Raw genomic sequence first — 25,150 nt, 5'->3', positions numbered from 1 at the left:
TACAGGCACAGTGATCTTTATTAAGACCAGTTTCTCATCAGTGCTTTCCATATTGATTACTGCTGGGGTATTTTTTTGTTGTCTGTTTGAAATTTTTTGTAGCTGGTCAGTGCAAAGTCTGATTTTTAAACTGACAAAAAAAAAAAACCTCCACATAATACAAAAACCAAGTTTCCTTCTGGCTTCTGTTACACAACCCGCATCTTTCAAGATCAAATTAAATGATATTTAGATAGCTAATAGATGTAACAAAGCAATTTTTCATAAGTTTATAAAAGAACAATTTTATACTTGGAATACTTTTTTTTTTTTAAATAAACACGTTACATGCTTACCTGTGGGGATGTCTGCAGAACTTGATGCCTGAGCTGCAGGAGTCAGTGTCTGAGCTGCTGTTAAGCTCTTCTCCAGAGTGCGCACTCGCTCCTGCAGTTGAGCTTTATCACTTTCTAAAGACTTCACAGTGCTCTGGAGAGTGCTTGCAGCTGCACTCTCGTGACGCAGCACCGATACCTGCTCGCAAGAGGAAAAGCATTACAAGAAAATGGACAAGAAACTAACCACATTTTTAAAGAGTTTTATTTTATTAGTTTTAAGCTCAAGGACCTTAATTCATAACCCTTGTAACCCATTTTTACTAAGGGTGCCAATATTTCTGGCACTGACTGTATATTTATATTATTTTACAACAGATGCCAAAAACTCCTTGTGAACATGCCCTTGGTCATGTGTAACCAAGTAAGTAATATTTCATAACCCATACTATATGCCACACACTTATGTAACATTTCTCTCTCCCGACAAATTTCCTGCCAATTTCCAGTCATTACAATCCTATAGCAGAATTGCTTCGACATAATTTCCAAGTGTTGTATCTAAACCGATGGTCAAACGAATTGTAAAGCAAAAAGGAAAAGCAAATTCTTAGTCAGTTTCAGAAAATCCAAGTTTGTTATTGCTGCTTCTGCCTTTGTATATGATCCAAAAGCTACATTTTGTTTAAACCAATCTTTACAACAACCAGTACATGCTGATTCAAATTAAAACTAACCGATTTTGTTTTTCAATACAGATCCAGTTGTTGAAAAAGGATGTTATAGGTAAAGATCATATACATTACCTCATTCTTCAGCGTTTCTAGTTCTCTGTTCTTTTCTAAAATCAAGGCACTGTTTTTCTGGATAGAGTGCTGTAAAGCAGATTTCTCTGTGTCTGATTCGTTCTTCAGGGCGAGTTCCCTGTTTAAACGTAAACAAATAAATAAAAAAAAATTTTTTTTAAAAAGTGAGAGAAATAATTTTTACGGGATAATTCCCGTAAAAATACAGAAAGATGAATTGGATTTCAACACATCAATTTTGCTGACAAGTGGCATTATGGGACAAAACTTTTCCTTCAGTAAAGGGAAGAGCAGAGCAGAGGTTTAAATCATGTGGCATTTCCAAGATCAACTCAAAAAATCAGTTCAGGACTACAGCAGGGAAAGCAATGAGGCAATGACTCAGGAAATGTCCTGTTTCTCACCTCTTTTCCATGTCCTTTATCTGACTATTGAGGCGTTCCAAGTGTTCCTTGAGCTGCAAAGTAAAATAACAGATTCTCTTTTCTCCATTTCAAGGAATGTATTTAAGCTTAAGGTTTCTGATCATAAAACGTATTTAAATGTTATCAAAATTAGGATGAATCAGTTCACTGTAAACAATGTGCAGGTCAGTATATCCCAGCTGCCCAAATTACTATACAGCACATCATATAACCTCAAGTGCAAAATAAAGTTAAAAATAAAATGTCTGACCAAAAAAAAAAAAAAAAAGGGGGGGGGGGGGGGGGACCTCTGACACAATATCTCAATAGCACAATATCTCCCGCTGGCAACTGTATCTATGCTACAAGTGCTTAATACACCCCTCATGAAACTGTCAAAGTACAAGTTTGGTAATCAGGGGCCAAAACTCGGGTAAAATGTGACTGAATTGAACGAAATGTGTATTACCGACATATAACAAAGAATCCTGTCAAGTTTCGTGAAATTCCTCCAAAAATTGTAAGAGGAATTAATTTCAGAAGGTGATCACCCTTTCCGGGACGTATGGACAGACATCGTCACGACAATCCCCCTTCGGGCCTTTCGGGCAGCAGGGGATAAAAAGTACACTATATAATTTCACTGGATATTAGACTTTAGGTTTGATTATGGTGCAAGTTTGCCATGGCATTGTTTAGACAATTTCCAACCGGAGTTGCATTCATTTTTCCCCCTGAGATTTTCTATTGATGGTGGGAGAATCAAATAACTTCATAATGTCTTCTCCTGCACATCAGAAACACTTTCAAACTGGGTTAAGGTCAGGACTCTGTGGTGGCGAATTCATATGTGAAAATGATTCCTCATACTTCCTGAACCAATCTGAGCCCAACGAATCCTGACATTGTCGTCCTGGAATATTCCATTGATGCGATAACCTGGTCATTCAGTACATTCGGGTAGTGAGCCAACTTCATTTTATTGCCACATAACATTGCTGAGCCTCAACCTGACCAACTGATAACACTGCCTACAGAGGTGTGTACAGTGGCCACTATGCATCGCTTCATGTTCTTCCCTTCTTACCTTGACAGAACCCATCGCTCTGGAATAGGGTAAACCTGGACTCATCCGACCACATGACCTTTTTCCATTGCTCCAGCTCCCTAGCTAACTGAAGCCTTTTCTTCCGATTATTCTCAAACAAGTGGTTTTGTTATGGACACACAGCTGTTTAGTTCCAATCCTGAGAATTCTCATCGCATTGTGTGTTGAAATGCTCTTACTTTCATTATTGAACACAGTCGCAAGTTCTGCTGTCAATTTTTCATGATTCGACTTCAAGCATTCAAGTGGTCTCCAAACAGGGTCAGTTATTATTTTGTTTTCCCCCCAACCAAATTTCTTCCACAAAGTTGATGGTTCACCACTATCCTTCCAAGTTTTAATAATGCGTTGACGTTTTTAACCTAATTCCAGCCATTTCAGCAATCTCCTTAGTTATTTTCTTTGCTTGATGCAGGCCCATAATTTCACCACTCTAACAGAGTAACATCTTTTCCATGACCCCAGGATACGTCTTCCAACATGTTTAAGAAATGAGAAGATACTCACTGCATCAGTTAGAGTTAAAAGAATTGTTGCTAGCTGAAACATATAAAATCACTGTAGTAATTAATCTAAATCAAAGGCTTTTAAGGCTCTTTGCCTATTTTTTTGGCCAGGCAGTGTATAAAAGTGCTTGTTTTTGTAAACATACTTTTTGCTGACCATCATTTTCCTTCCGGCTGCTGGACAGCTCTTCAGCCAGCTTGGCCTTTTCCTGCTTCACAGCTTCCACAGCCAGGGCACTTTCAGATGCTGCTTTTTTCAGCTCCTCACTGAGAGAGATGATCAACAACCATAAACAGATACACAAAAATAACGTTGGACATTGGCACAGAGACAAAAGAGGTACTCAATCGGTGATTCTCCATTTCTAATCTAGACTAGTACGAATTCTCCAATAACAAATAACCCTGGCACTAGCTGTATTAGAAATCTGCTGTTTGTTGACACCTCAATTTTAAGAAAGCATAAATATATTTCACCAAAACAAAGTGAAAATTTATTTCTAACCCCATGTTCGTAGTCTTCATGCAAATTTCATACTAGGCAAAGAGCCAGAAAGATGTCTAGCTAAAGTGTGATTTCCTGAAACAGTGACTAAACAAACTGCAGGATGTATGCCATAGTTAAATGGACATAAGCCTCATCAGTTCAGTTTGTAATCAGTTACTGGCTATCAAAATGTCTGATGCTCCTGCACCAAAGTCAGAATTATATTATTGAGACTTTTCACTTTTAGGGGTAACCAGACTTTAAAAGTGCATATCACGGGTAAATTCAGGAGCAAGATCAATGTAATTCTCCTATTTTATATTAAACTTTGGTCAAACATTCTGCATTCTCTGCAATTTTTTTTTACCTTGCGCAATACCAGAAAAATTCAGTTGAAATCAAGCCATTTGAGGCGAATTGGTCCACCTCTGAAAAAAACTTGGTATTTGAATTTCCCGGCAAACATTGATTTTCGTGACGTCATCTGCGGGACGCCTCCTTCTGAATCCTACGTCAGCACTGGTTTATGAGAAAACGACCTGGTGGTTTTCTGCAAAGTTCTTCAACGTTATCGTGTAATTATTAAAATGGTTAACAGATGTATCGTAGGAAGATGTAGCAACACCAATCTTGATGGGATTAGTACTCATTGTTTTCCAAAAGACTGGACAATGAGAGAGAAATGGGAGCGCTTGGTCTACACAGGCTGTGCACTGAAACCGTGCAAAGCTCGCGCAGCCTGCTGGCGCTTCCGCAGAGAACGTCACAAATCTGGCTCCAGACTCCCTTGGGATTTTTCCAGATGCGTTTTATTTTATTTTTTCTGCTGTAGACAGATGGCCTTGTGCAAAATTACCCTTTTGGATGAGTGTGTAAAGGGACATACTTTCATATTAAAAAAACAAAACCATGAAATTGGTCCAGAATATGCACTTTAAAACACTTGTGGTAGAGAAACTCAAAGGAGAAACATTTTGCCATGTGAAAGGGTTTCTCAGGCTACCACACGTCTTAATGCATATTTTTTGTGCTATGGCCAACCAATACATCCATCTACTGACAGCTGTTGGAAAATGTTGGCGTGAAAGAGCAACATGGCATTTATAACTTCTGAAAACGTGTAATACACACAAGTATTGAGATACAATACCCCAAATATTCATTTAATTGAAATATACAGGAAGAAATGAAAGTGATCACAGATCCCACAGAACACATAGCTTATGCAAAGCCCGCCCACACACACCGATTATAAATGTATCATAATTTAAAAAAATACAAGCCCCTAAACGGACACTGAATAAAATTTATGAATTACAGTAAAGCAGGGCTTTTCAAAGTGTGGGGCGCGCCTCCCCTAGGGGGCGCCAGAGTTCTTCGGGGGGGCGCAACGTCAGGAAAAATAAACCAGAATAAGTTACTATTGCGGACATTTAGCGAACTTCAGCTAGCCTTTGCCAGAGACAAAATGGATCGATTTTTAGTACCTAAAGCTACAGTGAGTGAGGAGACAGAGTCTGGACCAAGCAAAAAAAGGAGGAAGTATGACCACGATTATTTAAAGTTTGGATTTTCATGGACTGGATCTGAAGATGCTCCACTGCCACAGTGTGTTGTCTGCCAAGAGGTGCTAGCTAACGATGCTATGAGATGTTTAAAATGTGTAAAACAAGATGTTTAAAAAAAAAAAAAAAAGCACAGACATTTAAGATGTTTAAAAAAAATGTTTTAAAAAGCACAGATGTTTAAAATGTGTAAAAAAGAGGTTTTAAAAAGCACAGATGTTTAAAATGTGTAAAGAGGTTTTAAAAAAGCACAGATGTTTAAAATGTGTAAAGAGGTTTTAAAAAAGCACGTTTAAAATGTGTAAAAAAAGATGTTTTAAAAAGCACAGATGTTTAAATGTGTAAAAAAGAGGTTTTAAAAAGCACAGATGTTTAAAATGTGTAAAGAGGTTTTAAAAAAGCACAGATGTTTAAAATGTGTAAAGAGGTTTTAAAAAAGCACGTTTAAAATGTGTAAAAAAAAAAAAGATGTTTTAAAAAGCACAGATGTTTAAAATGTGTTAAAAAAAAAAGATGTTTTCAAAAATCACAGATGTTTAAAATGTGTAAAACAAGATGTTTTAATAAAGCTCATATGTTTTAAATGTGTAAAAAAAGATGTTTTCAAAAAGCACAGATATTTAAGGAACATTAAGTATAGCAACAACAAAAATTGTAAGGGGGGCGCTGTTGTTTATTTGCTCCCACACTTTGAAAACCCCTGCAGTAAAGAACAGTTACTCACATTTCTTTGCAAAGACTGCTGATCCTGTCCTTCTCGGAGATCAGCTGTTCTTTGGATTTACTCAGCTCCTGTTGGTTTTGCGAGTTCTGTTTTGAGAGGTTGTCCAGCTGCATCAGAGACAGAAAACAATTTCAGATTATAGAAACAAAATCTTATTACAGCAAGTATTGTTGTTTGAGTTTCAGTGTTTATTGTATTGAGTTTTTACCAACTGTCACAAAGCAGCTTTACAAAAAACTCGATGTAGATTCTGATGTCTAATGAAAAAGCCAGGGGCGACAGCAGTAAAGAAAATCTCCCTGAGATGACATGAGGATAAATACAGTGCCTTGCAAAAGTATTCATACCCCTTGAACTTTTTCACATTTTTCCACCTTACAACCACAAACTTAAAAAGTTTTTTATTGAGATTTTATGTGATAGACCAACACAGAGTAGCACATAATTGTGAAGTGAAACGAAAATGATAAATGGTCTTCAAAATTTTAAACAAATAAAAATCTGAAAAAAAAAGTGTGCATTAGTATTCAGCCCCCTGTACTCTGATCCCTCTAAATACAATCCACTGCCTTCAGAAGTCATCTAATTAGTTAATGGAGTCCTACTGTGTGTAATTTACTCTCAGCATAAATACACTTGTTCTGTGAAGGCCTCAGTAGTTTGTTAGAAAACACTGAAGAACAAACAGCATCATGAAGACCAAAGAACTCGCCAGACAGGTCAGGGATAAAGTTCTGGAGAAGTTTAAAGCAGGGTTAGGTTATTAAAAAAATATCCCAAGCTCTGAACATCTCAAGAAGCACTGTTCAATCCATCATTCAAAAATGGAAAAAGTATGGCACAACTGCAAACCTACCAAGACATGGCCGTCCACCTAAACTGACAGAGCGAGCAAGGAGAGCACTGGTCAGAGAAGCAGCCAAGAGGCCCATGATCACTCTGGAGGAGCTGCAGAAATCCACAGCTCAGGTGGGAGAATCTGTGCACAGGACAACTATAAGTCGTACACTCCACAAATCTGGCCTTTTTGGAAGAGTGGCAAGAAGAAAGCCATTGTTGAAAGACAGGCATAAGTCGTCCCGTTTGCAGTTTGCCAGAAGCCATGTAGGGGACACAGCAAACATGTGGAAGAAGGTGCTTTGGTCAGATGAGACCGAAGTTGAACTTTTTGGCCTAAACGCAAAGTGCCATGTGTGGCGGAAAACTAACACTGCTCATCACCCTGCACACACCATCCCCACTGTGAAACATGGTGGTGGCAGCATCATGCTATGGGGATGCTTTTCTTCAGCAGGGACAGGGAAGCTGGTCAGAGTTGATGGGAAGATGGATGGAGCTAAATACAGGGCAATCCTGGAAGAAAACCTGTTGGAGGTTGCAAAAGACTTGAGACTGGGAAGAAGATTCACCTTCCAGCAAGACAATGACCCTAAACATACAGCCAGAGCTACAATGGAATGGTTTAGATCAAAGAATATTCATGTGTTAGAATGGCCCAGTCAAAGTCCAGACTTAAATCCCATTGAGCATCTGTGGCAAGACATGAAAATTGCTGTTCACAGACGCTCTCCATCCAATCTGGCTGAGCTTGAGCCATTTTGCAAAGAAGAATGGGCAAATATTTCAGTGTCTAGATGTGCAAAGCTGGTAGAGATATACCACAAAAGACTTGCAGCTGTAATTGCAGCAAAAGGTGGCTCTACAAAGTATTGATGCAGGGTGGCTGAATACTAATGCACATCACATTTTTCAGATTTTTATTTGCTTAAAATTTTGAAGACCATTTATCGTTTTACTTCACAATTATGTGCTACTCCGTGTTGGTCTATCACATAAAATCTCAATAAAAAAAAACCTTTTAAGTTCGTGGTTGTAAGGTGGAAAAACGTGAAAAAAGTTCAAGGGGTATGAATACTTTTGCAAGGCACTGTATGCGCTTGTACAATTGTATAGTATCTTTAGAGAAGAAATTAAAGTAGAAATGGAATATGGTGCTTGACAAATTTCTCAGTTATTTCCAAAACAGTCCCTCACTCTACTTTAGCCATCAGGTCGCATTCTATATAGTGATTTATTACTAAAAAGTGCCATATTCCATTGTTATTTTAATTCACAGTAACTGTTATTTTCCATAGACCCATAAGGAAAATCTTTTTGATATACACCGATCAGCAATAACATTCTGACCACTGACAGGTGAAGTGAATGACATTGATTCTCTCATTACAATAGCACCTGTCAAGGGGTGGGATATATTAGGCAGCAACAGAACAGTCAGCTCTCAAAAGTTGAGGTGTTGGAAGCAGGAAAAACGGGCAAGCGTAAGGATCCGAGCGACTTTGACAAGGGCTAAATTGTGATTGCTAAAACAGAAAGATGCCAGTGTTAACTTTTTCAGCAGTTTGTGCTACAGTAGCTCTTCTGTGGGATTGGACCATATGGGCTAGCCTTCATTCCCCAGGCGAAGCAATGAGCCTTCGACACCCATGACCCTGTCGCCGGTTGTCCTTCCATGAACCTCTTTTGGTAGGCAGGCCTACTAACCACTGCATACCGGGAACACCCCACAGGATGTGCCATTTTGGAGATGCTCAGACACCGTCATCTCGCCATCACAATTTGGCCTTTGTCAAAGTCACTCAGATCCTTATGCTTGCCAATATTTCCTGCTTCCAACACATCAACTTCAAGACCTAATGGTTCTCTTGCTGCCTAATATATCCCACCCCTTGACAGGTGCCACTGTAAGGAGATAATCAAATGTTATTCATGTCACCCGTCAGTGGTCATAATGTTATGGCTGATCAGTGTATGAACCAATTTACAATCTTAGTTATTATTATTTTTTACAAAAATGCAAAAGCATACAGTCACTTTTCTACATGTAACTGCAGAAATCAAATCAAATCAGACCAATGACATGACCAGGTCCATGCCTTCATCCATCCACTCACCTGACTCTGCATGTCTTCTTTGGCATTTTTAAACTCCTGGACGAGAGCCTCTGCCGCCATTTTTTCCTTTTGCAAAGCAATCTTTTCCTGGGTCAGTTTGTCCAGGGCCTGTGCTGTGTGCCCAGCACTCTCTGCAGCCTAGAACAGAACATAAGAGGAAAAGGTAACTTCCAGAAACGTCAGATGGTATCGGGCTTAGAGAGAGTGAGTCAATCCAAACTGTTACAGAAGCCAAGATGAACTCGTTTCAACCATTAATGCGCAACTTCTAAATGTTAGTGTTCCTTCAGTAAATTTGAAATCATGCTTTAAGGATTTTAGAAAAGTGAATTTGCAATTCTTTGTCTTCAGTTTTAAAGCTTTCACAAATCTACAGGGTGTAGAAAAGACTGGTGTCGAGTGTTCAGTCAGTGAATTAACGTGTCATGCAAAAATCTTATTGGTTATTGTTAAAACAGATCTGAACAAATCAAATACAGCCTGAAATGGAGGTGTTAAATTTAATACAATCATGAGGATGAGTAGGCCATGCGTTAGGAAAATTAAACCCCTGGTACTGTTGAGACTAACACATCATATATTACTTGAGTAATATTAACAAGGTGCGTAACATTCCCTCTTCAATGACCATTTTTTTTGACGAAATAAATGTCAAATATGAAATTCATTGATTATTTATTGGCTGCTTTTGTCAAACAGCCCAAATTTATTCTTAACTAGCATTTTTAGCAATTTTTTTAGCAATCAAAGAGCTGCTCATGTTTAATAAAGAACCATTCTAGTCTATTCTGTTTAACCCACCCTCTTATGACTTATGAATGCAATATGGCTTGGTATGACATGCTGCACAAACAGCTAATCCTACTATATAGTTTGAACTTGAGGTGCCAACTTTAATGTACTCCTCAAAAATCATGTATGTTAGGGGACGGAAAAAAATTTCTTCATTTTATTTACAACTTGCACCATGCAACAATAAGAAAACAGCAAAGCAGTCAGTTGTGATCACTACATTTTTAACCAACAAATGAGGCCACAATCCCGCCTTCCTGTTTTCTATTGGCTCACAAGATCGCAGTTTGTGAATTCACTTGTCAAAGATGATCTAGATTAAAAAAAAAAAAAAAAAAACGCAAACAAAAGTAACCTCTATTAGAAGCAACTGCGCAGATGTCTTTCATGTCCTGCGTCCACCCCCCCAGTGAGTTTTATTCACGTTTGGCCTGACCACTGCTTTAAATAAGAAAACAGAAAAGTATAGTCATCAGGCGTCTCCCATATCACTATGGCAAGGGGGCAAAAATGGTGAATGATACTGCTGTAGATGTTAGCACCTCTGTAATACTTTCAATTGAATCTAACAATATACTACAATATTACCGCAATGACGCTGCCCTCAACACTGCCCTTTATTAACTACAACTCCAATCCCAAAAAAGTTTGGACACTGTAAAACAAATTTTAAAAAATAAATAACTAAAAAATAAAAGAAAAAAAAGGGAAGATTTGCAAATCATGGAAAGCCTATATATTTCATTGAAAATAGTACAAAGACAACATTTGAAATGTTGAAACTGAGAAATTTTATTGTTTTTTTTTAAATATGCGCGCTCATTTTGAATTTGATGTCAGCAACATGTTTCAGAAAAGTTGGGACAGGGGTAACAAAAGACTGAAAAAGTGTTGTGTAATGCTTAAAAAAAAAACTAAATTTGGTTAACTGGCAACAGATCAGTAACAACTGGGTATAAAAAGAGCATAACAGAGAGGCGGAGTCTCTCAGAAGTAAAGATGGGGAGGGGTTCACTGCTCTGTGAAAGACTATGTGGGCAAATAGTGCAACAAATTAAGAATAACGTTCCTCAATGTAAAATTGCAAAGAATTTGGGGATCACATCATCTATGGTACATATCATTAAAAAATTCAGAGAATCTGGAGAAATCTCTGTATGCAAGAGACAAGGCTGAAAACGGACATTGGATGCCTGTGAGCTTCAGGCCCTCAGGCAACACTGCATTAAAAGCAGACATGTGTCTGTTGTGGAAAAATCACTGTATGGGCTCAGGAACATTTCAGAAAACCATAGTCTGTGAACACAGTTCATTACTGCATCCACAAACGCAAGTTAAAACCAGATATAAATATCCAGAATCGCTGCCCTCTTCTCTGGGCCCGAACTCTTTTACAACGGACCGAGGCGAAGTGGAAAATTGTCCCGAGGTCTGACGAATCAAAAGTAGAAATTCCTTTTAGAAATCATGGACACCACATCCTGCAGGCTAAAGAGAAGAGGGACCATCCGGCTTGTTATAACCGCACAGTTCAAAAGCCAGCATCTATGCTATGTACGAGGGTGCATTAGTGCACATGACATGGGTAGCTTGTACATCTGGGAAGGCATCATTAATGCTGAATGATATATACACGTTTCAGAGCAATATGCTGCCATCCAGACAAAATCTTTCAGGGAAAAAGATTTCAGCAAGACAATGCCAGACCGCTTTCTGCACATATTAAAACTGCATGGCTCTGTAGTGAGAGAGTCCGGGTGCTAAACTGGCCTGCCTGCAGTCCAGACCTGTCTCCCATTGAAAACATTTGGCATATTATGAAGCACAAAATACGACAAAGGAGACCCCAAATTGTTGAGCTGAAATTGTACATCAGGCAACAATGGGAAATTTCTCTTTCAAAACTACAGTAATTGGTCTCCTCAGTTACCAAACATTTACAGAGTGTTGTTAAAAGTAGAGGTGATGCAAGAGTGATAAACATGCCCCTGTCCCAACTTATTTGAAACATGTTGCAAATTCAAAATGAGCAAACAGTTAAAAAAAAAAAAAAAAAAGTTTCAACATTTGATATGCTGTCTTTGTACTATTTTCAATGAAATATAGGGTTTCCATGACTTGCAAATTACAGCATTGTTTTTATGTATAGTTAACATCGCGTCCCGACTTTTTTTTGGAATTGGAGTTGTATAAAAGGAGCCAGGTCAAAGGTCACTACTACTTGCTAAAATCTCTCAGTTTATCATCCTTTCTTCAGGTTCTATCAATTTTGCACCAGCATTCTTCTCTACCCTTCAACATGTTTCGAGGAATGTGCTCAGACCTTGGCTCTGTTACAGATTTGCCTTGAACTCATCCATGACCCAACCCGATTCATCCCTGATACAATGACGTGGTTGGTTGGCCTACTTGCAGGTACAGAATAATTAGACTGAGTTAGCAACATGCATGTTAATGGAAAACAACTAAAGGGTGAGATTAAAGTGATAAAGCAAGGCAAGCCTGTTAATATGCAGGAAGCAATTCAACTACAGAAGTGTACCACTAGGTCTGAGGAGCCTGTTTTTAGTTGCAGAATACCTCAAACTGCTTTGCTAGAGCACTTTTGTTTTGGGCCTCAAGTTGAGTCACCATAACGTTGGCCACCTCCTTTTCTGCCTGCAGAGAATCCCTCTCAGCTTGCATCGCAGCCAGGCTGGAGACCATCTCATCCTTGGCTTTGCCTAAAACCATCACCTGCTTTTCCGCAGCTTGCTGTTGCTCCTCCAGCTTAACGTTGTCGTTATGAAGATTTTGTAACTTTGCTTCCAACTCAAGCTGCGATTTCTTCAGTTCTTCTATTTTAAGCAGCTCTTCGGAGCGCTTTTTGTCACCAGTTTCCACGCTTTGACGAAGAGACACGACTTCCTGTTCCAGAGATCCATGGGATTCCAGGAGGTCCGTCTTCTCTTTAATAAGGCACATGATGGTGGTCTCTAGTTCTGCAATTTTGGAAGCGAGAACCTCTTTTGCAACAGCCAGATCTGATCTGTCTTCTTCACTCCTCTTCTGCTCAGTTTTTAAAAGCTCAATTTCTTTGGCAAGAGAGGTTCTCTCTTCACTCACTTTCTGAAGTGCACTGAATATTTCTTCAACTTTTTGACAACTAGAAACTGAAGTCTGGTTAAGGTTTTGTAAATTAGCTTCTCTCTCCAAACACATTCCATTTAAAGAGTTCCATAACTGCTCTACTTTAGTGCTAAGCAATTGTTGTCCCATTTCTGCCTTCTGTTTTTCCATCCTGATGGCCACAAGTTCACCATCAAGCTTGCACTTGACTTCCAAAAGGCTGGTTCTCTCTTTTTCAGAATCAGTAACCTTATTCATTAGTTCCTCAACTTTTTTAGAAAGTTCTTCCTTCACAACAGAGAATTCATTCTTATCCATTTCTAGTGCTTGTTGATGAGCTTCCAAGTTGTTCTTGGCTTCAGAGAGTAAGCTGTTCTGATCTGAGAGATGTTCAACTTTCTGGAGCAGATCACTGTTCGTCTTCTTCAGCTCCTCCATCACACTGTTCAAGGAAAGCTTCTCTTTTTCAAAGGTATCAGCATTTTGTGTATATTCCTCCTTTATGTGATCCAAGTTAAGCTGTAATTTCTGATTTTGTTCAGTTAAGCCGACATTGGACTTCTCTAGAGATTCTACATCAGAGCTCTTTTTCTGCAGAAGAGTCTGTAAATCATTATTATCTTGCCTCAGTTTCATCATCTCTGAATCTATCTGCTCATTTATCAGCTTCGTTTTGTCCAGCTCCAACTTCAGACTGTTCTTCTCACTTAATAAGTCAGCTTCTGACTGAATTTTCTTTTCCAAGACAGAAGCCTGTTCTGATATTTCCTTTTCATACTTCTCCTTCAAGTTGCTCATTTCTTGTTCCACATGCTGCCGTTCATGATTTTGTTTTTTAAGAGCAGACTGTAAGCTGTTTTTTTCCTCTTCAAGGGTCTGAAGAATCTTTTCAGTCTCTGACAGCTTTGCGTTAATCATTTGCCTCTCCTGAGCAAAAGCTGCTGTATCGAGCTTGATCTTCTCGTTGGCGGCTTTGGCTTCTTCAGTGCTGAGACGCAACTTTTCAATCAGCACTTCAATTTGTTTGGTAAGGTCTTGCTTCTCAGAAGACATTTTCCTCTGGGTTTCAAGGAGGTTTTCCTTTTCTTCCATAAGTAAAAGCCTCTCAGAGTCTGTGACTTCCCTGCTAGTTTTGATTTCTTCAAGCATTCTGGCAAAGCTGTTCTTGGAGGCCTGGAGCTCAGCGTTGTCCCTCCTGAACTGCTCCAGTGTTGTCTTCGTGGCATCGAGTTGGTTTTGAAGTTCTGATTTTTCAGCTGCAAGAGACTCTTTATCTGAATTGGCAGTTTTGAGATCTGATCCCACCTTTTCATTCTCATTACGGAGAAGTTCAGTTTCTGCCTGCAATGCAACGTTCTGAGCAGAGAGCTCCTCTTTCTCAGCCTGCAACTTTGATTGAAGCTCTGCATTTTTTGCACACAGCAATCTAGAGGACTGCAGCTCCTGCTGAAGCTCATCCCTATCCTCACAGACCTTGGTGTGCTTTTGGGCCAGATCTGCACTATTTTTCTCATGTTGCTGAAGCTCCTGCTGATATTTCAGTACAACTTCTTGTTGCTGCGCGTTACGCTTTTCAAGATCTTCTACTTGAATAATCTGCTGTGCTTTAGTCTCTTTCAGGCTTGCATTCTCAGCTTTCATTTCTTCCTGGATTTGTATTAATTTCTGTACATCTTTGGAAAGCTGCTCTCTCTCATTGTTGAGAGATGACTTTTCTTCATACATCTGCTGACTGCTGGAACGCAGTTCCTTCACTTCATTTGTTACTCGTTCATTAGATGCTTTCAGCTCATCATTTTTTGACGAGAGATCTTTCTGAACCTCCTCCAGGCTAGAGATCGTCACGCGATATTCTAAAATCTGCTTTTCCGCATTTTCCTTCTGAGCAAGAACATCATCCCTTTCCTTAGACAGACGCTCAGACAACAACCTGAGATCATGAACCTCAGAAGCAAGCTTCTCAGCCCCTTGCATGGAACAAGCCAATTCAGTAGTGAGAGACTGAGTGAGGGAGGGGGGAAAAAAAGAAAGGGAGAAGGTTATGTTGATTTTTTTTTTAAATGTTAAATAAAATCCTGATGCAAAAAACAAAGGAAACAGGGGAAAAGAAGCAACATCACATGGCACAAGTTCTCAAACAATGGGGAAAAAAAAAATGTACATGTAGATTAAAATGAGGTATGTATTTAGTGTCAAGATTAATTTAATTCAACATGAACAACCTTGTGTGTGAAGAGCACTAATTTAGGTGAAGATGGCTACGTTAGGACTCTTTGCAACTCTTAAAATGAATTTTGCATATGATGCATGTTTAGTTTTTATATTTAGTATCTATATTATTCTGTTAAAAACATTTAAGAAAAAGCGTCAGTTGTCTCCCTTCTAAATGAGACCGACTGCTATAAAATGTGCCACCGAGCTGAAGTGAGCAACCATAATTTTGCATAATACAGCTTTAAAAATCACACAAATCTGAATACATGTGACATACATTCTTTGTCTTTGCTAAAAATGGACCAGTTACTGAAAATCTTTTTTTTTTCAGCAAAAATGACTATTTCGCAAATCTCAGCAGCTTAATTAAAAGGTCACAAAGATTTTCATCCTAAACTTTAAAGACACTCACTATGCTGTTTGCTTTATCTCCAAAAATGCAAATGCCCCCCCCACACACACACAATTTAGGGCAAATCAACTGATTTGCTCCATGTCAAGTCCAGTTGTGGCAAGAATATCAAGTTTATTAGAAACTGACTGAAAATTTAAAACGCATGCTCGCTCCAAACTTGGTGTCCATGTTACCTGATGGCCCTATTTCACCTGACTTCACTTTATTATTCCTATCTAGGTTAGTGGTTAAAGGAAAATAATAAAATCACACCCATATCTCACACGGTGTACACTGTGGAAAGAAGCCACAGAGACAAGCAGCTAGGAATGGAGAAGAAAAAAAAAGCCCAACCAAATAGTCAGCAGAAGTGATTTAAGTTGTAAAGTGGTTTTACACTAATATCAAGAGTGAAAAGGCAGTGTGGGAAATAAGGCTGGACTGGCGGACATTTACCGGTAATTTTTGTATTCGTCTGTCTGTATTTCAAAAGCATCAAACCGGACAGTCCATGAAAAATTCTAAAGCGATGGGTCTAATCTACTTCTAATCTTCTTCCAAATGTTACACTGGGTGAATACATTATGTCTTAACATGACCTGTGAAACGGGGGCCACCGCAGGCCCGACTTTAAAAATTCATAACTCCGCCACCGAAGCTCCTAGCCCTGTGACATTTGGCAGGCACGTCCCTCTCCCCGAGGCCTTTCGAATCAGCCCATGCATGGCCTACTATTCACCCCGGAGCCCCCAAAAAACTTTAACATGAGCCCTGGCTCGAGCCAGCCTTCAAAAATTCATAACTCGGCCAACCAAAGTCCCAGCGCCGCCAAACTTTACAGGCACGTCCCTCTCCTCGAGACCTTTCAAACGAGCCCAGGCTCGGCCCGATCCGTCGTCAGGATGAAGCGCGGAAAACTTTAGCGCTAGCCCTTGTTCCAGCCTCTCTTGCATGCGGGGATTTCAAAATTCGTAACCCGGCCACTGAAGGTCCTAGCCCCGCCAAAATTTACAGGCACCTCCCTCTCCCAGAGTAGCACACTGAATAAGACAATAATAATACACCAGTATTCACTCTTGTTTTTATTGCACAATCCAGTTGAACTAGTGTTGACAGTATCTGATTGATCCAGTCAGTTGATTAAGAGTTCAGCTTACATGAAACTTTGCAGTACGGTATTATGTTAAGTGCCAAACTGCTAATCAGTGGTTCAGTTATTATTATGTGCATTTTTTTTCCCCATTCATAATAAGAATGACAGTCATAGTCATATACTTTAGAGGATGTAGATTTATATTTTAATAGTTTTCTTCTTCTAAGTTCTAGTCCAGCAGATTTTAGTCTGAATGCCAAATGATGTTACCATGTCTAGTTTTGCGTCATTAAGTCATTTTGTTACAAAGTTACTTGGAATCTCATCCTCAATTTTAACTCTGTTGTGTAAGAATAGTTGTATTGTTAATTACCAAGTTTCTTATAGACTTATTATAAACATCGTATAAAAAAATAAATAAGAGTCTCATCTCATTCTCTGTGGGGGAAACCGGAGCAACCGGAGCACCCGGAGGAAACCCACGCGGACACGGGGAGAACATGCAAACTCCGCACAGAAAGGCCCTCGCCGGCCCCGGGGCTCGAACCCAGGACCTTCTTGCTGTGAGGCGACAGCGCTAACCACTACACCACCGTGCCGCCCTAAATAAGAGTCATTGTTGACAATGTTTCATGAGTACATACATACATATATATATATATATATATATATATATATATATATATATATATATATATATATACACACACACACACACACACACACACACAGGCCACTTTATTAGGTACACCTGTCCAACTGCTCGTTAACACTTAATTTCTAATCAGCCAATCACATGGCGGCAACTCAGTGCATTTAGGCATGTAGACATGGTCAAGGCAATCTCCTGCAGTTCAAACCGAGCATCAGTATGGGGAAGAAAGGTGATTTGAGTGACTTTGAACGTGGCATGGTTGTTGGTGCCAGAAGGGCTGGTCTGAGTATTTCAGAAACTGCTGATCTACTGGGATTTTCACGCACAACCATCTCTAGGGTTTACAGAGAATGGTCCGAAAAAGAAAAAATATCCAGTGAGCGGCAGTTCTGTGGGCGGAAATGCCTTGTTGATGCCAGAGGTCAGAGGAGAATGGCCAGACTGGTTCGAGCTGATAGAAAGGCAACAGTGACTCAAATAACCACCCGTTACAACCAAGGTAGGCAGAAGAGCATCTCTGAACGCACAGTACGTCGAACTTTGAGGCAGATGGGCTACAGCAGCAGAAGACCACGCCGGGTGCCACTCCTTTCAGCTAAGAACAGGAAACTGAGGCTACAATTTGCACAAGCTCATCGAAATTGGACAATAGAAGATTGGAAAAATGTTGCCTGGTCTGATGAGTCTCGATTTCTGCTGCAACATTCGAATGGTAGGGTCAGAATTTGGCGTCAACAACATGAAAGCATGGATCCATCCTGCCTTATATCAACGGTTCAGGCTGGTGGTGGTGGTGTAATGGTGTGGGGAATATTTTCTTGGCACTCTTTGGGCCCCTTGGTACCAATTGAGCATCGTTGCAACGCCACAGCCTACCTGAGTATTGTTGCTGACCATGTCCATCCCTTTATGACCACAATGTACCCAACTTCTGATGGCTACTTTCAGCAGGATAATGCGCCATGTCATAAAGCTGGAATCATCTCAGACTGGTTTCTTGAACATGACAATGAGTTCACTGTACTCAAATGGCCTCCACAGTCACCAGATCTCAATCCAATAGAGCATCTTTGGGATGTGGTGGAACGGGAGATTCGCATCATGGATGTGCAGCCGACAAATCTGCGCCAACTGTGTGATGCCATCATGTCAATATGGACCAAACTCTCTGAGGAATGCTTCCAGCACCTTGTTGAATCTATGCCACGAAGAATTGAGGCAGTTCTGAAGGCAAAAGGGGGTCCAACCCATTACTAGCATGGTGTACCTAATAAAGTGGCCGGTGAGTATATATATATGAGTACCAGTAAGTTGTAACCAACTGCAACATCCTTGCCCCTCATACTTTTTCCTAGACATGGAACTGACCTGTGTGTGCTACCGTTTTCTTGGGTAGAACTTTAAGCATGTTTTTCTTGAATCTGATATTCAATTTGTAGTGTAATTAGCAACTAACATCTAGCATAATTTGGCCTTTGAAGATCACAAAAATGTGCCTGGAAACAGCTGAGAAACCATTACCAGGCATCTAAAGCCCTTCAGCTTCATTAGGGCCTCGGATCCTCAGCTACATTGTTCCAGGCCTTTGGCCCTTCATTCGGACAGGCAGAAATTTGGACGGACAGACAACATTTCAGACTTGTCTGTCCTGTGACAGTCTGCTTAAAATTCCTTATTTCCCACACTGAAAGGTGAATTTGAAGAAAGACCATAAATGAAAAATGAGTTAGCTGTAACGTGCAAGATGAAAACCAACAATGCCCCAGTGGTGATCTAAAAACCTTAAGATGGGATGATGGAAAAATGCAAATGTTGGAGCCATCAATACAGGACCAATATCAAAGCTTGTACATATTCACACAATCCAAGTAAATTTACAGGTACAAATAGAGCAAATCTGAACAACAACAAAAAAAGTGTATTAAAGGTCCCATGGCATGAAATTTTCATTTTCTGAGGTTTTTTTAACGTTAAAATGAGTTCCTCTGACCTTCTTAAGTCACCCAAGTGGCTAGAAATTTCATAATGGGTAAACCAAACTATGCCCAACATTTGAGAATGGCGCGTCAAAACGACGCGTTGATAAACTCTTCCCTTGCCTACGTCAGCAAAGGAGATGATCCCCACGCCCCCCCTCTGGATTCCCACCCACTGTATGGATTGCCCGCCCAGCTCAAAAGTTGCTACCAAACATGGAAGTTGCGCTGTACATGGATGTGACAACACAGAAAGGAGTCTGTTTTTACTGCCGACGGGAGAGCCCCTGAAGACGCAGTGGCTTAATTTTATTTACTCCAATAATACGCCGTCGAGTCTACCTAAGACGGTGTATGTTTGTCGGAAGCATTTTCCTGATGAATGTTTCCACAACTTGGGACAGTACAGGGCAGGTTTTGCACATCAACTGTCACTGAAGCTTGGGTCCGTACCAAGCATCCCTGCCACATCAGCCACAAACACCGAACAAGTAAGTGTATAACTGTTAAGTCGTTTTGCCGTGTTTTAAAATCGGTGCGTTAGCCTTGCAATGGCTACATTAGCTGTGCAGCTAACCGCTTCCTGCAGTTAGCCAGGTACTCTGCGCTACAAAACCAAAAAGCATGCAGCATGCTCTGTTATAACAGCCAATCAAAACAGTTTTTACAAAGACACCCACATTCTTTTTTTTTAAGTCACTTGTTCATTTTATTTGTTTGTTCAGTAAAAACCCAAACATTTGTTGAATTTATTTTATTTCCTCGCGTCGCACCTTAATGACGTCAGCGCGCGGTATTTTTCCCTTCGCGGTTTGTTCCTTCTCTCTCGCCATAGTAAGACACCCACATCCGCTTGTTCTGACCCACTGGAGGTAGCATCACAGTGCTGTTAGCCAATCAGAGGTAACACGTTTACATGTCATAGAATATTAATAAGACCCGTCCCCACCCTCTACCCTTCCCCGCCTCCTGCTTCTCATTAGTAAAACGACGCACTGGGAAAAGCGCTGAAATGGGGCTTTCTCCCAGGAGGCTATATCTACGTGCCGAGGGTTCATTTCGAGAAAGGCTGCGGATATAACATCCGGAAACCTCCACGAGCCCGTTTAAAGCATCAACAAACCACCATGCCATGGGACCTTTAAAGACTGTTTGGTGGGGGTGTTTAAAATAATAATCCTCATAAATGATCCAAGGAATAAATTTAAAAAAAAAAAAACAAAAACACACACCTTTCTTTGCTTTGTCAGCACCACATTCAGAATAAATAGCTAACGGGTTGTTTTACAATCAGGGTACGCAAGCTAAAAATCACATTTAACACTTATCTTCAATATCAAAAGGCTTGACTAAATAAACTTGGTTGTTTATTGTAGCCCTGTGATAGCTCTATTTACCATGTAAAAAAAAAAAAATTTGGTGATAACGTTATTTTTGGTGAATGTATAGCAATATACGTCATATTTAGCAAAATTACTCGTGTCATTTAGAAAAAGTGCTTTTTTTGACCACAGGTAGCTCCAAAAGGGATGCACTTAAATCATTCTTTATACCATAAAACAAATATTTGGTTCCATATCATTGGAAACATAGTTAAGTTTTAATGTTGAATGCCAGTAAGTTTTCAGACTATTTTGATCAAATTAGTATGTAATTGTGTCAAAAAAAATGTCTTCTCCAAGACAGCTAATTTTTCAATATAAAATAACATATCTAAAAAATGATTATTTTCATCCTAAAATGTGGTCAAGATACTGGGACATAAATATTAGAGACAACTAACACAAAGCTTACAGCCTTATATTTAAAAGCACTATGGAAGTAGTGGATTCTGAATTGTCAAAAAAAAATGTCCTCTCCGAGAATCCCTTCATTTGTTTCTCCCATCTTATAGCAGATTACACAAAACTACCATACACACGTCAAAAAGTTACCTGAAATCTGTTCTTTAACTTGTCCTTCACTTAAAAACTGGTACAAGAACCAGTTTGAATCAATTTGAATTTTGGACCCCTGTGACAAACTTTGTACCCAGATTGTAAAACAACCCTAACCACAACAGACATTCCCTATCCCGAGGATGTCAGAGTCAGTCAGAACTGATACAAGAGCTGCCCTAACAGTATGAATTGTAAATTCAGAAAACAAATACAGACAAAGTATTAAAAAGTCCAAAAAGGCAAACAGGACCCAACGTATGAGAATAAACCTGATGGCCTTATGCTCATTTCTAACACTAGTGAGCAAGTCATTGTCTCACTTGTAGTTTGTCTCTCATGGGTGTGGAGCGAGACCTACTGTTGTCACTTGCGTTCAAATGTGTACAAGATCGTGAAGAATGGTTAAGAGCTTCATAAAATTATTATTTCAGAATATGTGAAATCCTTTTTTCCCCCCCTCCATCAGGAAAAGTGTCCCCCCATCCATACGAACATCCTTATCTACGTTATGCATTAAAGGTTTTGAGAAAGACCTTTTTGTTGTGAGAAACCAGATAATCAGTGAAAGTGTTGGTTTTTTGGGGCATGCAGAGAGAGAGCGCGTGTCTCGGACAACACCGGTGTATATTCATGAAGCTTCTTTAATAAAATCCATCTACCTCTCTCATTAAAGGAGAACTGAAGGCAAATTTATCATCAAAATTCTATTTCTCATTTTATTAAATATAGGAATGCATTTTTGATAGCTATTTTGTCACTGCTATAGCAAGTTATGAGTGTCTGAAATGTGCTGTACAAGTCCATAGGTCAAAGCGATGGCCGTAAACGAGATTCGTTGAGACCTGTGCGAGACATCGTAGGACGGAAGTAAAACGTACAGCAGAAATCAAAGTGACCAACATCTGCCGATGTCAAAAGACGCGCACGCCCTCTTTCGAACGCTGACGTAATCAAGCCAGAAGTTAGTTGTTTGTTTTGATAGCAATCAGGAAAGTTTAAAGAAAGTAGGCAATAATTGTCATTTAAACTAATTTTTGTGCAATATTTTGTTTGGAGGGCACCACGGTGGTGTAGTGGCTAGCGCTGTCACCTCACAGCAAGAAGGTCCGGGTTCGAGCCCCGTGGCCGACAAGGGCCTTTCTGTGTGGAGTTTGCATGTTCTCCCCGTGTCCACGTGGGTTTCCTCCAGGTGCTCCAGTTTCCCCCACAGTCCAAAGACATGCAGGTTAGGTTAACTGGTGACTCTAAATTGACCGTAGGTGTGAATGTGAGTGTGAATGGTTGTCTGTGTCTATGTGTCAGCCCTGTGATGAGCTGGCGACTTATCCAGGGTGTACCCTGCCTTTCGCCCGTAGTCAGCTGGGATAGGCTTCAGCTTGCCTGTGTCCCTGTAGAACAGGATAAAGCAGCTAGAGATAATGAGATGAGATTTTGTTTAAAAAACAGTTTTCAAAATGGTAGCACCGACACCTGGCTGACACTTCACATTTCGAAGTCTTGCACAAGTCTCGTGAAAATCGCGCGGGTAAGCGACGCCTGCCGTGGACCAAGCGAACTAAATTCAACATGGCTAAAAACCGAATAGGCCGACAAGTATAATATTTAATTGCAATTAGTTGCCAATACGGGTCACGATATAAGGTTACTAAAACCGAAAACGTAATTGAATAACATGCTAATTAAGAAATAAAGCAAGTTTAAAAATGACTTCAGTTCCCCTTTAAGTCTTGGTGCCTGCTTGCAAATCTTTATTAAATAGGGAAACAGAAAACTGACTTCACAATCTAACAATACTGATTTCCAGAACTTTCCACTGACAGAAGCCTGGTGTAGACTTGCATGCACGTGCAGAAGCAGCAGCAATGTAAGCAGCTTTGTTCACAAAAATCACCTGTGTAGTTTATGTGCAGCTGGAAGATTAAAAGTAACAGTCACTAGATGGCATGTCAGAGCCACATCATCTCTGCCTATCTGGTTTCCGAGACGAACTGCAAAGCACTCAGGGTTTTTAAAACACACTGCCGAGTTCGGTCTCTAACACTTTCTGCCATCATCATGATCCCACGGCTCCGATTACAGAGCATTTGGACCTGAACAAATCAAATCAAATGCACTTACGTTTACATTCAAAACCATGTTACTAATCTAAAAATCTCGAAGACTGGTACACAAAACCAACCTGTTGGTAGGTCTGAAAGCTATACAAGAGGTTTTGAAAGTTCGAACACTAACTGTAAAAGGAAAAATGGTTAGTGTTAATACTTGGTCATGGTCTAAAACAGGACACAAGTAGGGGCGTCGTGGCTCAGGCGGATAAGGCGCCATACCATAAATCCGGGGACCCGGGTTCGATTCCGACCCGAGGTCATTTCCCGATCCCTCCCCATCTCTCTCTCCCACTCATTTCCTGTCTCTACACTGTCCTATCCAATAAAGGTGAAAAAAGCCCAAAAAATATCTTTAAAAAAAAAAAAAAGGACACAAGTATGCAATTTCATTTAGTCAGCTGTTGACATAGTATTACATTGATCCCAGTGTGTCCCCTACCATTTTTATTTTTTTTGGGAGGGGTGGGGGTGGGGGTCGGCCTAATAGCATAACAGGAGGCAATTCTACTGTAAAAACTGGCCAGCGAGCATTTGATACGCCCAATTATTGTTCTAAAATGAATGTGAATATTTAAATGACTCTTAAACTGTTTGTTCAGGTCCAAATGCTCTGTAATAGGAGCCGTGGGGAGGGGTCCTGCAGGTCTGCAGGTGACCATCCTCATCCAGCACCAGGAGAAACACTGGATCCAGTATAACGTAGATGCTTCACGTTCATTTTTCAGGACGTGCACAAACGATGCGCCAAACAACTACAGCATATGGTAGCCATCTTGTGTATTTGTCGTTGAAAGCAAGTATACTTCAGCCACTAGGTTCACGTAAATATTATTTATTGACCTTTTCAGTTTGTCAGTTATTAAATTTTATATCAATTTAATTCAAGTGACCAGTTAAACAGAATAAGAAGTCTAAGAATTCGATAATAAATATAATTACTTTGATAACAGTGGGTTGTAATTTTCACTACGGCCTGTGCTTTACAAACCCCCGGTCCCCAGACGCCACTTTGACACCCAGTGCACTATATACAGTGGTGGTCAGAAGTTTACATACAGTGACAAAGGTCATCTTGGATATGAATGTCATGGCAATATTTGGGCTTTCAGTAATTTCTTTGAACTGTTCTTTTTCTGTGGCAGAATGTACAGCATACATCTTTAATTTAAAAAGAAAAAGGAAAAAAAAAAAAAAAAAAAAAAACACACTGGAATGTAGTGCACAAGTTTTAATTTTCTTTAGGTTTTCTGAAATAAACACAGGGTTAAAATTATACATAATAATCAAAAATATACATTAGGGTGCATCAGTTGCCCCCTAAAAATGAAAAGTTCCTCCGATCATGATGCATTTTTGTTTTTATGTTCCTTTTGGTAAGAAAACACACTGGGTGAAATATTTTGACAAAATTCAAAAAGTTTAATGGTGGCACCAGGAGCTCAAAGTTATGGAAAAAGCTGCTATTTTATGACTTGTGACAAAATTTCAAATCACTTTTCATGAAACATTATGGCACCTTATAGAGTATACCAAATATCTTGGATACACATTTTTAGTACATATTCTAAATATATTATCAAGCACAGTTTGAGTTTTAGCTGTTCATTGAATCATTGTTCAACTACTTTTAAACAATACAAATGTATTATGAATCACATTAATGCTTCTCAATCCCTTGCAAAGGTTCTTAACATGATCTCTGGGTCACAAGAAATCAATAAATGGAGTTCAACATTGTGATTCAAACCTTACACGAAAACATAAAATAAGCATTTTTTGGTAAAAAAAAATGAACCTCATGGTGCCACCATTAGACTTGTGAATATGGTCAAAAATTTTTTACAGGATGTCTTTATTGGTGAAAAGGAACACCCAAACAAAAATGCATCAGATTTTATGAAAGTGAGGGCAACTGATGCACCCTAATATACATACAGCACACCTAATATTTGGGTAAAACGTTTCTTTGCAAGATTCACTTTGGACCAGACAATTTTTGTTT

The 25,150-nt window shown here is 39.6% G+C and overlaps 1 protein-coding gene across 3 annotated transcripts in view; it reads right to left on the bottom strand.

Moving 5' to 3' along the window:
* The window catches only part of clip1a (CAP-GLY domain containing linker protein 1a), a 77,585-nt gene that overhangs the window by 5,408 nt on the left and 47,027 nt on the right, over positions 1–25,150 (bottom strand). For 2 of the 3 annotated variants that reach the window (XM_060906826.1, XM_060906827.1), the window contains 7 exons: positions 12,241–14,769; positions 8,869–9,006; positions 5,915–6,021; positions 3,285–3,405; positions 1,525–1,577; positions 1,121–1,238; positions 336–513 (listed from right to left, as the gene is read on the bottom strand). In XM_060906826.1, coding sequence (XP_060762809.1) covers positions 336–513; positions 1,121–1,238; positions 1,525–1,577; positions 3,285–3,405; positions 5,915–6,021; positions 8,869–9,006; positions 12,241–14,769 — 3,244 coding nt within the window. The remainder of the gene's footprint in view (positions 1–335; positions 514–1,120; positions 1,239–1,524; positions 1,578–3,284; positions 3,406–5,914; positions 6,022–8,868; positions 9,007–12,240; positions 14,770–25,150) is intronic. The other variant, XM_060906828.1, reaches the window with a different exon arrangement.

Source organism: Neoarius graeffei, chromosome 24 (assembly GCF_027579695.1).
Source record: "Neoarius graeffei isolate fNeoGra1 chromosome 24, fNeoGra1.pri, whole genome shotgun sequence".
Taxonomy (NCBI): domain Eukaryota; kingdom Metazoa; phylum Chordata; class Actinopteri; order Siluriformes; family Ariidae; genus Neoarius; species Neoarius graeffei.
This window is presented reverse-complemented; position numbering and strand designations above follow the sequence as displayed.